The following is a 17,728-nucleotide window of genomic DNA, read 5'->3' on the forward strand; positions in this document are numbered from 1 at the left end:
ATGATTAAAATATTGAATTTACGTTCTAATAATATGGTAATCTTCTTAATCTGGTACCATTCCAGTCCCATATGCGTCATTTATTGAGATGTGCTATATTTCTAAATATGAGAAAGAAATGAAACAAATTATTTTAAAATGTATTAGTGTCTAATGTTTCTAGAATTATATTACAATTTAAAATGATTTAGAATTTGAAATTTTACAAGAAGGATTCAGAATATTAAAACAGAAGGTTCAGGAAGAAGAGTTCCAATATTGAAATTAAAAAGTTTATTATGTGTTAATATTGATGTGCTTCCTATAGTTACATAGATTGTTAGTTGCAAGTATTCTGATCAAAAATAAATATATATACTTTATTGATACTTTATTGACAGAATAAAAATTTGACCCAATTTGAGTGTGTCCTTGCTAGTCATTATTATCACATATTATTTCTTTTCCAGAATTTATATAGCCTTATTGGTCTCAAATACATTTCATTTTTGTTCATTTTAATTGCTTACACTTTAACTTAATTTATTGGCATAAAAATTGCTTTACTCAAACATATTGTTATACAAAATGCATGTTAATGGAAGATTATTATGACTGTTTTAACTATTATATCAACATAAACCTTTCAGCTATATCTTGGTTTGCAAGCATTTAGATTAATAATGTGATAAACTATAATGTACAGGGCCAGATTTTCACAAAAGCGAAACAAACTGCATCTTAGGGCCTTGTGTTATTAGTCTATAGTATATGATCTCACATTTTTATATGCATCATTATGTAGGGAAGAGAAGGGCCATAACTAGTCTAAGTCCAGCCCTAATAATTCAATAATCATTTTATTTTTATTTAGTTATTAAAACTATTATTGCTGTATTTTATTATATATAAATACACAGTCTATAAGTTAAGTCTATAAATGCACTTTGTGCTTTTATAAAATTTTTATTTATAGAATTAACTTATTTAATCATTTTTCAGCATGAAGAATTGGTCTTGCTACTTATTCAGTTGAGAAGAAATCAACATAGAATTGCCAAAGCAAGGCAACAATGTCGAATCCAGCTTGAAAATGAACAATATTTAGTTGAAATGTAAGATAAATAATAAGCATTTCATAACTTATGTTTTAATTTTATTTATAAATTGAAATTTTTTATAAGAAAAATTTGTAAAAAAAAAGGAAATTTTTAGTGAATCCTCCAGAGAGGAACATTTTAAAAAATGTGAAGAACTACGCCACCAGATGCATGAATTTCAGAAACAGTTTGAGATGGGCCAGCCATTAGTAAATCTAGTAGAAAATATGGTAAAGCTGGGAAGTTTATATGGATCTGAAAGAAATTACGTGACACATACTAATTTGGTAAGAATTTTTAATTTTATAAAAAGAATGCTATTTATATAAATACGTTAGACAGCACTATTTTATGTCTGTGAATTTTTTTAATATGAATAATATCAAACCATATTAAATTTTTCTGTTTAAAAAATAAAAATGTGTTAATGATATTTTAAACACAAAACACATTGTGTCATTTAAGGTAAGATTCTTATTCATTACAGGTATACCTTGCTTTAAGACATTTTGTTTTAGAGGGAAAGCTAATATGACACGTTTTAATTGTATTCATATTTATTATTTTCAGCACCTGTCTTGCTCTTAATAAATAAAAAACATACTTCTAAGATCTCCTTATTTTGCTTTTGCATTAATTTTTTTGGTCTAGTACTTTTGTGCACTTAATAAATAGTTGGCTTTATTTGTCAATGATAATGTATTAATTTATATGAACTGACAGGTAAAGAATGGCTTTATTTTGCTTTAAGGTGATATGCTGTTTATAGCAATGGTCTGAACCTAACCCATCAATATGATGGGTTAGGGTCAGGGTTTGCCTAATTAAGCTGCTAATTAAGAAAATTTTAGAGAATATTATTACTCTTAACAGTGCCAATGAGAGACATATCAAGTTCTGGTTCAGCATCCTTCTAGACTCCTTTTTATACTGTGTGCTATAGATAAGTTAGATCAAAAGGGGTTCAGAGGATCCTTAAGTTTAAGTGATTTATATTTACAATCTTCTTTTACCAATCTTTAATGTGACTTTTGAAAGTTTTTTCTTGAATTCAGAGTAATAAATTGTTTTTAATGTGAAATATTTCAAACTCCAGTTCCTTTTTGAAGCTTATATGACTTTTGAGGCTTGATTTAATGGCCCAAGGAGATTGAATTTTTTCAATATTAAGGTGGCAGCCTACCAGTCGGGACATGGGTTTGAATCTGGTTGAGTCAAAAGACCCCAGGAATTTTTTGGGGATTGTCCATCCTGGATGTGTCTGGTCATCCCATTGTGGGCCTGGCCAAGCCCATAATGGGCTTCATAAAAAGGTCTTCATAAAAAATGCCCATAGGACAGAAAGAGAGGGAAAAAATTGTATATTGCAAGATGTGTGTAATTTGTAGTGATGTAGTTAATGTGACTTGAAAAATTCTTTATAAAAACATCAAATTTAAATGAATTATTATTTAATAAGATTATATTTGTCTTTGTATCAAATTAAGTGAATTTACATGAAACCAATAAAAACAATGATATAAATAAATATTATAGATATGCAATAATACCACTAAAAATAAATCATTAAGCAATAATGTTAAAATAAAATTTCTTATTTGTATACAGGGTGCAGCAGATTAACATAAATTACATAACATAAACAAAAATTGCATAATTTTGCTAAATTAATTTATTATCCTGCATTAACCTCAAACCATTTAACATAGGATTCTTAAATAATCACTTTTTGAATATTGTGGCTGAGGTGGCATTTATTGTTGTCTACACATTCTTGTAATTGTTCCCTAAAACTTTGCATGACTTTCTACAGCATTTTAGGTGATTGTTGTCACTTCATCCTCGATGTTCCACTTCAACTCTGCAACAGTTCTTGAATTGTTCCCAGTGTAAGCTATTATCCATCCTGTCTTCTAGTATTCAACATCACACTAGCACAACTCCAATTTCAGAAGGTTAGGAAGCATTTTGATATAGCAAGCTGAGTTTTCTGCCACAGTCCCATCTTCTTCTTCAAAGAAATATGGACCAATCAATTCCAAAAGTTGTTACACTACACCAAGCAATAATTTTAACAATGTATAAAAAAAGATTGTCATGTAACTGATGAGGATACACTTGAAACAAAGTGCATGTTTATTATTTTAAACTAATTTCAATTGTTATTAAATGGCTTTGAGTTAAACAGCATGCATGTTCAAGTTCATTCTTTTTACCTCTACAGTTTCAGTCACAACTGTATTTAAAAACCATTGGTATAATCTATCACATCCAGTACAGTCGACCCCCCTATAGCACGGGTTCCTATAGTTTGGATTCCTATATCACAGCGAAAAAATTGCGACAGTATTTGTACAAACATGCTAAAAAAAACTCCTATAATTCGGTAAAACGTCATCGCTGACTTGTGTTGCTACAGGATTGGTCGAATCTAGACCAATAGTGGATATTGCACAAACCGTTTAGTTTAAACGAGCAGAGGACCTACCAAAAACCATTTATTATTTAATGTCCATAAAAATTATATTTATATTAATGATGTCTCTAAAGTTCAGCGAATTTTTCGCAAAAAAAAAATAATTTATCAGGAAGCATGCAAGTGCCATTTGATGACAATCTCCACGACGAAAACAAGCTTAAGCAATGGCGTAGTCAAACGGTTCACACTCAGTAAGTAATCTTACAATTTTTTGTTTATAGCATAGTTTATATGGATTATTCCCAAAAAATTATACGTATTTTGGAAATGTTGAGTCAAATTAGTCTAGAATCGATTAATTTTATGGAAAAAATCTTTCAAACAGCCATAGTCCGTAAACTGCATACGTGCCGGGCTGTGATTGGCTGGACTCCTTGAAGCTGGATTCATAAAAACAGGAACGTATCTACCGTGTTATAGGTGATCGACTGTATATAATTCATATTGAAAAATATATAAAAATGAGAATAAATTTAGTAATACTGTGTAAACAAAAATAAAATCTTGATGAAACACAATGCCTTTTCTATTGGCCAGTTCTGGACATTTTTCTTTAATTGCCATGTTCAGTTTACCAATTGGGAATAACACTTATCAGAATCAATTGTTTGATTTTATGGAAGCAGTCATAATACAGGATTCCTTTCCAATCCAAACAGATGGTGAGCATGACCTTTGGATGAAGACTAGCCTTTGGAGTTTTTAATGGTGGTTCACTTTTCTTACTCCATGATCATTTTCAGCTGATGATGATATAAATGATCCACCTTTCATCACCTGTCACTAAATGCTTCAGAAAACAGTTGTTTTCATTTCGATTTTTAAGAGAGTCACAAATGGAGATGCATTCACTTTTCTGTTAATTTGTGAAGTATCCAAATGTCACAATGATTCACATATCCAAGCTTCTTTAGATGTTGAAATATAATACTGTTTGGTGATTTCACTATGTCTGCAATCTGTCAAGTTGTGTAATGAGGGTTTTCATCCAATAATATTTTGATCGACCAGATCAATACATCTCTTTAATAACGGGTGGTCTTCCTGAATGGAGAGCATCTTCAAGGCTGAAATTACCCACTTTAAATTTAGCAAATCACTTTTGAACAGTTGCTTCTGTTAAAGCACTCCCACCATAAACATCATATATTTCAATAATTTGTTATCACTACTAGGTGCTTATACAGACACTTGGCAATTCTGTCATCAACTTTTATTCGGGAATTTTTTATTTGCTGAGACTTGTTTCGGGTTCAAGCCCCTCTTCTGTCAGCTACATAATAAAAACACAGATATAACTTTCTTATATCACACAGTATTCTATTTTATTACAATTAGAAACATACCATTACTTCCCGGGATATGCCATAGCATGACAATTGAAAATACATCATATTTTAATATGTGTATTTTTAATATGTTAAATACATTTCAATATTAAATACTTTTACATTTAAAATTATCTCACAAAGAAATATTTTCTCCAATTAAAATTATACTCACATTTAAACTTTTCTTGTGAAATATTACATATAATACAATCATATAGTATAATTCTTTTGCTGTTTATATGGCATTTTTGCCTTTACGATAAAAAAAAAAAGAAAAAAGACACAAGTATCGAAAATGCACGTTGTTCACATCCATTTTCACAATGAGACAAATTAAATTATATTTGAATAATCTTAACGGGTTTTGTAACGGATGTGTCTCAAGGTCATTTTTCATAATATTCATTGGTTTGTACAATTCTAATCATTTTCATGTCAATCAATGTCTGAACTGTTGGCATTATTATTATTACATTTCATAGTGTAGTGTTAATGTTAATGTAATAAGTAATATTTTTATTATTACATTACACTACATTACATTAACACTACACTACAATTTTTTGATAGCCAACAGTTCAGACATTGATTGACGACTGACACTTACATTAACATTGAGGGGATGTAATTAACAATGATCAAAGATGATAATGATTAAAAGATAAAATATAAGTTAATATTATTATCTTTTAATTTAAAATTAATTATAATTTTTTTATAAGAAAAATTTTTTCTCTTAACTTTGTGATATTATAAAATTGAGATTTTAATCATATTAATTTTATTTTAAAAGGAGGAAAATACTAATGCAGGTTCCTCAAAGTCATACATGCAATTGTTATCATTATCTCGTCAACTCCATTCTAGACAAATTAATTGCAAGGAAGGATCTTCTAATATAAATCTTAGTGAAGACAGTTTAGAGGTATACTTTTTTTAATGATATTTCTAGTTATAATATATTACTTTACAAATATATTGTAAGGTATACTCTTGCTAGGCAATTATCTGGATTAGAAAGGATGTACGTATATGTGCATAAAGTATTACAGTACAAATAAGTTACAAAAATACTGCAAAAAGAATAATCAAATAATTATTATTTTTCCTAAAACTTCTGTTTAGTACTTTAAATCAAAAAATTTTTTACATTCTTTCTGTAAAAAATTCTGTTTACTAATATGCAAAACTGCACAGTCTTCTAATTTGCAATAGATTGTCCGCTCTAGCAACTCTGGATGGGATGCATCAAATTGCTCAGCATTGAGTGTCTGGATTAGTGAGAATGTACTGTAGATTTATAATACACTAGCAGACCCTGCCACGCGTTGTTGTGGCTCAAAATGTATCTATTATAAATGTATAACACTTCCCCCGTGGGGGGGAATTTTTCGAAAAATTTCTTCTTAGTGTACATTCTCTTGATGTACCCTATTAAAACGCAATCAAACACGCAAAAACCCACATCTAAAATAATATAATAGAAGCCAAGTTCTTCACGGTAAGCCTTAATTTTGTCCCTCTCCCCGTGGGGGAATATCGAAAAATCCCTTCTTAGTGTATATTCTGTTGACATACCCTACTAAAACGCAATCAAAAACGCAAAAATCCGCATCTAAAATAGTATAAATAGAAGCAGAGTTCTTTACCGTAAGCCTTAATCCTAACCATCTTCCTTCAGTGGGGGGAATTTCGACACGTATATTACAGTATATAAAAACACATGCATATTCGAATGCAGTGTTGTGTCAAAATTTCAAAGGAATCGGTAGGAACAAACAAACATTACATTTTTATTTATATAGATAGATAGAAGATGATCCACTTTAGTTCATTTTCACAGAAAAGCATAATGCCTCACAGAAAAGCAAAGTTAGGGCGTCATACTCGTAGCGCCATCTGTTGGACAAAAAAGCCTTAACCACAGATGATATCATTTAATTTATATGAATGTTTAACGGAATAATATACAGCCTATGTCAACCCTGAGGTTCCATTCTAAATATTGGTGAAAGAATTTTTGAAATTGGATGAGTAGTTTCAGAGATTACCTGCTGCAAAGAAACTTACATACATACAAACATTACCTCTTTATAATATTAATATAGACAATACTGAAATTATTTCTAATTAATCATAAATTCTTATTATTTGAATAACCAATAAAGTAAAATATTATATTGAAATTACATTTTAAACCATACTTTTATAATATATTTACATAAAATAAATCATAAATGTGAAAAATAAATTTTTATATATTATATATATGAAAAAAGTAAAACGGCAAGGCCATTTTGGTCTCGGAGACACACTACTAAATGGGATCACTTTGACACTCAAGACAGGTCTCATTCTCATTCTCCAATCTACTTTAATATCATTGGTTTTGAGCACGCTCGTTCAAACATCACCGGCCATGTGGCATTTTCGATGAAATTAGCCTATCAAATGTTGAAATTTTTCTCCATTGCATGTTGCCCTGGGTTGAATTTTTGTCAATTCCTAACAAAAATTTCCCTGTTTTTGAAAAAAATAATCGTGTGTATTGTATCGTCCAAAATTATTCTTTTATTTTGCACAAACAAAATAAATATATTAATAAATGTAAAAACGAAAAGAAAATTGTATTTCGGAAGTTAGTTTTAATATAAACTAGGGCCATCTAGTTTCAAAAACGTTCCAATACTGAAATGAGATATTTCGGGTCAGCAGGTCACAACCAGAGATATGTCGGGGATAACATGGGACAGGTAAATGGGTTTTTTCAAAAATTTGTTTGTCAAAATTTGATTTTGCAACATTTGCATTTCAAACTTTCCAATGAGCAACGCATGTGTAAATCTTGCACTAGCGCCTGTTTGTAGAGTGTCACCATTTTGTATTTTATTTTGACTCGGGTTTTTGTCCCTTGAGTATCTAAAAGTCTGGTTTTTTTTTTTGTGTGTGTGTGCATGATTTGGGCACCAAATACTCTGTATATGTTAATTTTGCAAATGTTTTACAAGAATTGAATATAAACTGTCATTTTTCAGTTTTACATTTTTAATAAATCTTGCAATATTACTGTCAGATCAATGGTACTAGGTGTAATATATACTAATGATCAAAATCTAATCATTAATAACATCTAAAAGATAATTTGGTTCTGTTAAACAAGTTTACACTTCTCATCGTCATTTCAGATTCTCTAAGAACAATGTAATGATACAGTGTATAGTAAAATTTACATTTTATATCACAGATATGTTTTCAGTGATTTAATGTTACCTGAAGAAATATCCTAAAATATGCAAATTAACTGTAAAAGTAATAAAATGTAAATAACAATAGGTGTAAAATACTAATAATAAAAGATAAGTTGCACAACTGTGACTTATCTTTTATTATTTGTACATATTAATTAGAGAGAAATATGTTTAATTCATGATTATAATCTATATATATATAAAATTGCTTGTCCTGACTGACTCATTCATTCACTCACTGATTCATCATCACCCAGAGCAAACCGCTGAACCTAAAGTGGTGAAATTTGGTACACAGTTAGGGTACATCATGAAAACGCACACTAAGAAGGGATTTTTCGAAATTCTCCCGCGGGGGAGATTAAGTCTTAAATGGAAGAACGGCTTCTACTGTACTATTTTAGATGCAATTTTTTGTTTTTACATGCGTTTTAGTAGGGTATGACATGGTAATGCACACTAAGAAGGGATTTTTCGAAATTCCCCCGCAGTGGAAAGAGGGGGAGGATTAAGTCTTAACTGGAAGAATGGCTTCTACTGTACTATTTTAAATGTGATTTTTTGTTTCTGGTGGTAATAACTTAATTTCCAAATGTACGATATTTACGTATTATGATTTTTTAATTAAATGTTCGAACCGTTTTAAATTCGAATTTGTTACTGCATATTTGTTTGATTATAGAATTATTGCAAATGTTCTAGAAAATTGGTCAGATTGAAAACGTTCGATTGAATTAGAAGATTCTCAGTAATAAGGGGTATGTTTAACGCAATAATTTTATACATTTGGATTGTTATAAATTACATAATAAATATGGTTGTTGAAATAATAAATATAAATGGTGTTATGACGCCCCACACCATTCGAAAAATGTTAAACGTTTTAGTTGGGTACGCCATGGCAATGCACACTAAGAAGGGATTTTTCGAAATTCCCAAGTGGGGGGAGAGAGAGAGCATTAAGGCTTAACAGGAAGAATGGCTTCTACTGTACTATTTCGCATGTGATTTTTTGTTACGATTAGTCTTCATTAAGTACTTAGGTGTATTAAATTATAACATTTCAGACATTGTTATAAATATTTTTATATATTTTGATTTTTTAACCAAATGGCGAACCTTTTTAGATTCGAATTTGTTATTGCGTATCGGTTCGATTATAGAACGATTGTAAACGTTCCAGAAAATTGATCAAATTGAAAATTGTTTGTTTGATTCTCGGCAATTCTCATCATTCTCGGCGGTAGGTGTTATATAACAATTATTATGGTTGTTGAAATACTGAATATAAATGGGGTTTGCTTGCAAAACCTCCGCGGGCGAAGTCGGGGGAAACAGCTAGTACACTATAAAAACTTAACTAAAACTGAATTCTGATTAAGTGATCTTTATACACGTATTAGGTAAATTGTCAGTTTAGATTGTCTTTTCATGTCATTGGTTTTCGTGTGTGGAAATCTTGATATTTTTTATTAAGCATTGATTATTTTAATGGTTATTTGTTTGCAGTACAGAAGTTGGAATTTCTTATTTTAATTATATGCTAGCTATTATTGAAGAATGTACAGCAAACAGCAGCTGCAAACAACACTGGATGAATTACAATTAATTAATAAATCTCCAAGTTATACACTTTTTAATTATTTTAACATGTCCTTTTAATGTCAGAATCAATGAAATCAGAATTTCCACAAATTGTAGTGTTATTTACTTATTCCTTAATCTTACTTAAGTTTATCATTCAACTATTATTATCAATATAGGCAAGTCTTAAAATGATTTCAGTAAGTAAATTCTATAGTGTATATTATAGTACTGTGTATAGTATATATATTATTGTATTTGCATAATTGGGATGTAAAAAGAAGTTTTGGAATATGAAGTTTGTATTAAGTTAATAAATTTGAACATTAATACATGTTAAGTATGTTAATAATATGCATATAACTTAAAATATTGTTTTTATAATAAATATATAAATATTAATTAACTAAAAATGGTTTCTGAAATGCAATATATGTATTGTATTCAAATTATTGATTTTATCTGAAATTTAAAATCATGTTTTTAGGAAAGGTTGCAGCAACTTTGTCACTCAGATAGAATGTTACAAGATGAATTCAATACATTTACTTCATTACAGCAAGATCGAGTAAGTTCAAATAGTTATGTATTGATATTTAAAGACTATATTATATGCATATTAAATTATTTAAAAAGTAATATTTAGAAAGTTTAAAACTCTTCCTATTTTATTAAAAATATTTTAAACTTAGTAATATATATGTAATTTAGTAACTTATAATATGTAACTTATATTTTTATTATTATTATAATAATAATATATTATAATAAATTATTATTATTATAATATATGTAACTTAGTAATATATATGTCTAGTGAATATTCTTGTTAGATCAAATATAAATTAGCATCTGGATATATAAAAATTGCATTATTAATATATAAATTTATAATAATAAATATTTTTACTTGAAATTTAAAAAGCATCAGGAATTGAACAAAACTTTAAGCACTCCAATGCTTAAACTATTTCAGCATTATGAAACTTTAATATTCATTGAATTTAAGATGTCCTATATTCTAGTAATTGATTTAGTACAGGCAGTTTCTGATAAACAACTATTTTACTTATGACAGCTGAAACTATTCGTATTTGTTTGGAATAAAAACAAATTATTTTTGATTTCAAACAATATGTGAAAAATCAATTATAAATATCACACAATGCACATATTTTATGCACATACAATTATCCAGATGCTAATTGTAAGTGCATAAAATATGATATATAATTTAGTCAACAATATCCTTTCAGAATAGTGAATGAATTATTTATTTGTTTTAATAAAAGACTGTTTATTCAACCAACATTGCAAAAAGAACAATGTATTCAGTATTTAAAATTAGTAAGACATTGTTTGTTAGAAGTAAAAACTGTTTCCATTAGGTCCTATTGAATAGTTTTATATTAATGGCTATATTAAATAAATATTTATGTTTATAAAGGAGAAATTATTTAAATCATTTATTCAATTTAACCAACTTGTTAAATGCTTTGATTTATAAGTCTGTTTTTTAATAAAATTCACTATAAAAGTAAAATATTTAAATACAGTTTTCATGATGACTCAGGCTATCTTCTAATTTAACTTTGAAGTTAAGACTGTTTACAAATATATACATTTTCAAGTTTGTCCATTTATCCTTTAACTCAACCACAGAAGTAACAGTTACATTGGATTGAAGAAAAAACTACATTAAAAAACAAATAATAATACAGTAGGTAAAAATTCACAAAGTTAAAAACAATATCAAACATCAGCCTTTTATTTGAGGATCTGATGCTTTTACATTAAAAACAAGAGTAAATCATCAGACTCGAAAATGTATATTTTTGTAGTCTTAACTTTAAAGTTAAAATATTTAAATGTTTATGAAAAATGAATCAAGTAGTTTAGCAGAAACATGTATGTAAATTTTAATTGTTATAAGTACAAATATGAGAACAGAATTTGAATTTTTTTTATATCTAGGGTATTTTAGAAATCACATTAGATGGAATTAAGAAGAAAGTTTCAGAATTCAGGAATAATGCTGTAGACATAGGAAGATTATATAAACAGCAACGAATGATTGAAAAAGAATTGTCGAGAGTCACTCGGTTTCTTATGCAAAGTATACAGGTATTTAATTTTTATTAATTTACTAAAGTCATTCTTACTAATATTATTCAGGTATATCTGATAAGTCAAACATTGTATGTAAGCAAAATGATTGTTCGGATGATACATTTGATATGATTGACATGTTGTTGTATTCAGAGATTTGGATGGGAAATCCAATTGTTCTGTACACTTTGCAAGATATCATAAGCCACAGCTTGATGTGTCTCTCATTCTAGCCTTTCAATGAATAAGCAAAGTGATCTTCTATTTCTTGGAGAGAAAAGATGTTTCTGACAAACTGCACTTATACTGGAACCTACTTGCAAAACTGAATTGTCCTCACTCACTTTCTGAAATGAAAAACCTATTGCATTGTATACAGTTTGCCTATGATGTGTGACTATTGAAAACATAGGAGAATTTGTTACTTTTAGAAAGGTTTTCAAATCCAAACATTGTTGAAATCTATTACTTCTACTTTAAAGTTTTTAATATCTTAACTTGAAAACCAACTGGATGATTTTTAAAATGTTACCACTATTATATCTTATTTCTCCAGCATTTATTTTATTATTTCAAATGATTTCAGCAGTTTAAACATCCATCTTCAGAATACGACTTCTAACTGTAACACTGTTGAGTAATAACTATCCACAAAAAACCTTGAAAGTCAGCACCTGAAGAAGACCTTGGTGGAGGTTGAAAACGTTAGTGGATATTGTAATGGACACAACACATATATAAAGGTTTTTTGTGGATAATTATTATCCATCTTCAGGTCCAACAATTTTAAAAGTTGTGTTCTTATCAATATTTGGAACATTCTATTGTAAGTCAAATTTTCTGATATGCAGAATGTATGTTCTAATTCTGATTTCTGAATTTTTTAACTGCTATTTGAAAAGATCTTTTGGTCTGAAGATGGTCATTTAAATGTCTGAAAATGTCGCAATTATCACACCTTATTTCATTATTGTAATATTTTTAATATACAATAATAGACGATTTCTGGTAACTCCCTAAAAAAAGTCTTATATTTTATTAATAAAACTCTTTTTCACTCTTTCAATTGCATCTTCTTAAATGAAACTAATATACAGTAATTAATTCTTTGTAATTTAGTTTTAGTTAGTTCTTACTATTGAATGTTCTCATTTGGCATACAATACACAAGAATAAATCTGTTTAAAAAGTTATATATTATTAGAAATTTTTCTAAATATAAAAGCACATTAGTTTTCAAAACATACTCTGATTATTTATCTCATTTATAGTTTTTCTAACTTTCCATTAATGAAATGTTTATTTTATTTATTTATTAATTCTATAACATTTTTTTTTATTCCATGAGCATTATTAGCATCTCTTTTGATGTCTCATGGATTTAATTTAATGAGATTCACAATGGGAAATTCTCTATGTGAGAAAGACCACCCATAGGAATGTAATGATGCAAATGGGAGAAAATTATTTTTAAAAATGAGGGTATTCAAGATAGAAACAGAGTATCGTCGAATATTGCATAATTATTTTTCATTCTGGTTGAAACTGTTAAATTGAATTTTAAGTTTTAATAAGAGTTTTTCAAATTTGAATTTTTTTTATATACTAAAAAAAAAAATGTCTTTTTCATATAAACAGAACATTTCTTTACTTGTGTCAAAAAAGATTGATATTAATGAACAGCACAGAAAATACTATAACATAAAAACTAATTTGTTTACATATTAACTTAACAAGAATACAAAAACAATATACTTGAAGGCAAGTGTGATTGCAAAGTTGGTGCCATGTCAGAACTGACACCACTGTGTCTTAACAGACATCAAAATCGTGATGGCCATTAACTATTAAGTTCACACACAAGCGGTCATATGTGTAGGTGGTCGGATTCAGGAGAGAGAAGGCCCGAGAGACAGCATGTGAAAGACATGCACTGACCCACAAGATTAACATTAACAAATACCCGTTTATTTACATATCATTTTACATCTATTTATAAGGATTTTAAGCTATTATGAAAATTAGCTATTATAATTGTGAGAGCCGAAATTAGAAGAAACCTTATTATTAAAGAAGGGTTTTGGAAAGGGATTATTTTAAAATTTTGTTGTTCAAATCCAGATAATTTTTCAAAAACATTAATGATTAAATTGGTAATTAAACTGTTTCCCACGGAATTAGTTCCTTGTTGGGAGTGACACATCAAATACGTCACTTTGACTTAATGGGTGAAACTCGTTGATTGAAGCCTAAATATGAAACTCCAAGTGAAGTAATGGGAAAAACCCAGGAGAGACCCCATATAAAGAGGAGGGGACGATGACATTCAAGGCTTTTCTCATCATCGGCTGAGAACCTTCTTATGTGTATGTGTGCATCCCTCCATCCTAAATCCTTAACCCAAATCTGGATTAGCATCTGAATTAAAACCAACCTGGATTAACACCTTAACTTGACCTCCACGGGAATTCTTCAACAAGGATCTAATCAGAGTCCAGGTGTTTATCACCACGCAAACCTCATGTAACTCTCTTTCTTGAGTTGTTAAGCTTAAACCTCCTCCCTCTTTATAAATCCTAAGCTAAATAACCTTGTAAATAGCTTTATAATTAAACAGATATTTGTTAAATGGATTAACCTTGTAGAGTGCATTCCTTCCAGAGTTCTCCTTCTGTCTCCAATCCGAACCTAACCTATGTACGTGACTGTTCACACGCAAGAAACTAACGGTTTCTGTGTCTATCCATAAAGACACAGTGGTGTCAGTCCTGACAGAAATTTGTCATCATGATCTTTGCCAGTGCGATGTCGACCCTTTGGTTCTGTGGTGCCGAAGCATAGGGGGTGTCCTTTGGCATTGTCACATAATTATGAGAGAGAGAGAGAGAGAGTTCACATTTGTTTGTGGGCAGATAACCTTGCAAAAATCAAGAAAGTCAGTTCTTAGTTGTTGGTGAGTTGGAGGATCGTGCGAATTAGTGATTAGGAGGATTTCGGATTGGACATCATTTGATATCAGGATTGTTCAACAAGTCGATTCAATGTGGATCACTTGATGATAGCTTAATAGGACTTGTAGGATAGCTTGGTGATCAGCTGGATGGGTAATGTATCCAAGATGAGTGACAAACTTTAGAGACAGCAAATTCTCGATGATGGACGAACTCTGATCACCATTAATCCCTCCTTTTTATTAGGGGGTATTTTCCATGCCCTTTTTTGGAAATGTTATAGGTTGTGACCAATAGATGAATTGCAGTTGTAAGTTTCTGGTGACACATTCGATGTGTCATCTTGGAAAGGAAATGACTCCAAGGTGAAAGATACAATCATATCCTTTAACATTTAACAAATGCAGAAAAAATTTTAACAAATTTTAGCACAGTCAACAAACAATTTTATTCAAAAATTTATTGCAAAGTTTGGGCTCTCACACAAGGATACAGTATATCTTTCTCAAGTAGCCTTATCTAGAGAGATTGATATATTTACACATTAGAATGACCTTGTTAAGGGTTATTAAAAATTATTAATTATGTGACATCACAAGATCCTGTTCTGAATAAATGAAAAGAGGGAGATGGTTTAGATTCATGAATTTGGACACAGAAATGATGATGATTTTCTATGTTTCACTTTTAGCATGTAAATGCATAGATAAATAATTACTTAACTTGTGAAAAAGTAACTGCAATCATTTTTATAATTTTTAAATATGCAATTGTTCAAAAATTTTAATTTATTTTATATTAAAACCTGAATGTTGAATGCTACTTGCATTNTATTATATATATGAAAAAAGTAAAACGGCAAGGCCATTTTGGTCTCGGAGACACACTACTAAATGGGATCACTTTGACACTCAAGACAGGTCTCATTCTCATTCTCCAATCTACTTTAATATCATTGGTTTTGAGCACGCTCGTTCAAACATCACCGGCCATGTGGCATTTTCGATGAAATTAGCCTATCAAATGTTGAAATTTTTCTCCATTGCATGTTGCCCTGGGTTGAATTTTTGTCAATTCCTAACAAAAATTTCCCTGTTTTTGAAAAAAATAATCGTGTGTATTGTATCGTCCAAAATTATTCTTTTATTTTGCACAAACAAAATAAATATATTAATAAATGTAAAAACGAAAAGAAAATTGTATTTCGGAAGTTAGTTTTAATATAAACTAGGGCCATCTAGTTTCAAAAACGTTCCAATACTGAAATGAGATATTTCGGGTCAGCAGGTCACAACCAGAGATATGTCGGGGATAACATGGGACAGGTAAATGGGTTTTTTCAAAAATTTGTTTGTCAAAATTTGATTTTGCAACATTTGCATTTCAAACTTTCCAATGAGCAACGCATGTGTAAATCTTGCACTAGCGCCTGTTTGTAGAGTGTCACCATTTTGTATTTTATTTTGACTCGGGTTTTTGTCCCTTGAGTATCTAAAAGTCTGTTTTTTTTTTTTGTGTGTGTGTGCATGATTTGGGCACCAAATACTCTGTATATGTTAATTTTGCAAATGTTTTACAAGAATTGAATATAAACTGTCATTTTTCAGTTTTACATTTTTAATAAATCTTGCAATATTACTGTCAGATCAATGGTACTAGGTGTAATATATACTAATGATCAAAATCTAATCATTAATAACATCTAAAAGATAATTTGGTTCTGTTAAACAAGTTTACACTTCTCATCGTCATTTCAGATTCTCTAAGAACAATGTAATGATACAGTGTATAGTAAAATTTACATTTTATATCACAGATATGTTTTCAGTGATTTAATGTTACCTGAAGAAATATCCTAAAATATGCAAATTAACTGTAAAAGTAATAAAATGTAAATAACAATAGGTGTAAAATACTAATAATAAAAGATAAGTTGCACAACTGTGACTTATCTTTTATTATTTGTACATATTAATTAGAGAGAAATATGTTTAATTCATGATTATAATCTATATATATATAAAATTGCTTGTCCTGACTGACTCATTCATTCACTCACTGATTCATCATCACCCAGAGCAAACCGCTGAACCTAAAGTGGTGAAATTTGGTACACAGTTAGGGTACATCATGAAAACGCACACTAAGAAGGGATTTTTCGAAATTCTCCCGCGGGGGAGATTAAGTCTTAAATGGAAGAACGGCTTCTACTGTACTATTTTAGATGCAATTTTTTGTTTTTACATGCGTTTTAGTAGGGTATGACATGGTAATGCACACTAAGAAGGGATTTTTCGAAATTCCCCCGCAGTGGAAAGAGGGGGAGGATTAAGTCTTAACTGGAAGAATGGCTTCTACTGTACTATTTTAAATGTGATTTTTTGTTTCTGGTGGTAATAACTTAATTTCCAAATGTACGATATTTACGTATTATGATTTTTTAATTAAATGTTCGAACCGTTTTAAATTCGAATTTGTTACTGCATATTTGTTTGATTATAGAATTATTGCAAATGTTCTAGAAAATTGGTCAGATTGAAAACGTTCAATTGAATTAGAAGATTCTCAGTAATAAGGGGTATGTTTAACGCAATAATTTTATACATTTGGATTGTTATAAATTACATAATAACTATGGTTGTTGAAATAATAAATATAAATGGTGTTATGACGCCCCACACCATTCGAAAAATGTTAAACGTTTTAGTTGGGTACGCCATGGCAATGCACACTAAGAAGGGATTTTTCGAAATTCCCCAGCGGGGGGAGAGGGAGAGCATTAAGGCTTAACAGGAAGAATGGCTTCTATTGTACTATTTCACATGCGATTTTTTGTTACGATTAGTCTTCATTAAGTACTTAGGTGTATTAAATTATAACATTTCAGACATTGTTATAAATATTTTTATATATTTCGATTTTTTAACCAAATGTTCGAACCTTTTTA

General features: G+C 29.5%; 1 protein-coding gene across 1 annotated transcript in view; it reads left to right on the top strand.

Annotated features, from left to right (window-relative positions):
• The window catches only part of LOC111612830, a 115,320-nt gene that overhangs the window by 77,604 nt on the left and 19,988 nt on the right, over nucleotides 1-17,728 (top strand). The window contains exons 15-20 of the mRNA XM_023354087.1: nucleotides 192-235; nucleotides 982-1,094; nucleotides 1,195-1,366; nucleotides 5,683-5,814; nucleotides 10,209-10,289; nucleotides 11,696-11,857. Of these exons, the coding sequence (XP_023209855.1) occupies nucleotides 192-235; nucleotides 982-1,094; nucleotides 1,195-1,366; nucleotides 5,683-5,814; nucleotides 10,209-10,289; nucleotides 11,696-11,857 (704 nt within the window). The remainder of the gene's footprint in view (nucleotides 1-191; nucleotides 236-981; nucleotides 1,095-1,194; nucleotides 1,367-5,682; nucleotides 5,815-10,208; nucleotides 10,290-11,695; nucleotides 11,858-17,728) is intronic.

Source organism: Centruroides sculpturatus, unplaced genomic scaffold (genome assembly GCF_000671375.1).
Source record: "Centruroides sculpturatus isolate CEXI.00-Female unplaced genomic scaffold, Cexi_2.0 scaffold763, whole genome shotgun sequence".
NCBI lineage: Eukaryota > Metazoa > Arthropoda > Arachnida > Scorpiones > Buthidae > Centruroides > Centruroides sculpturatus.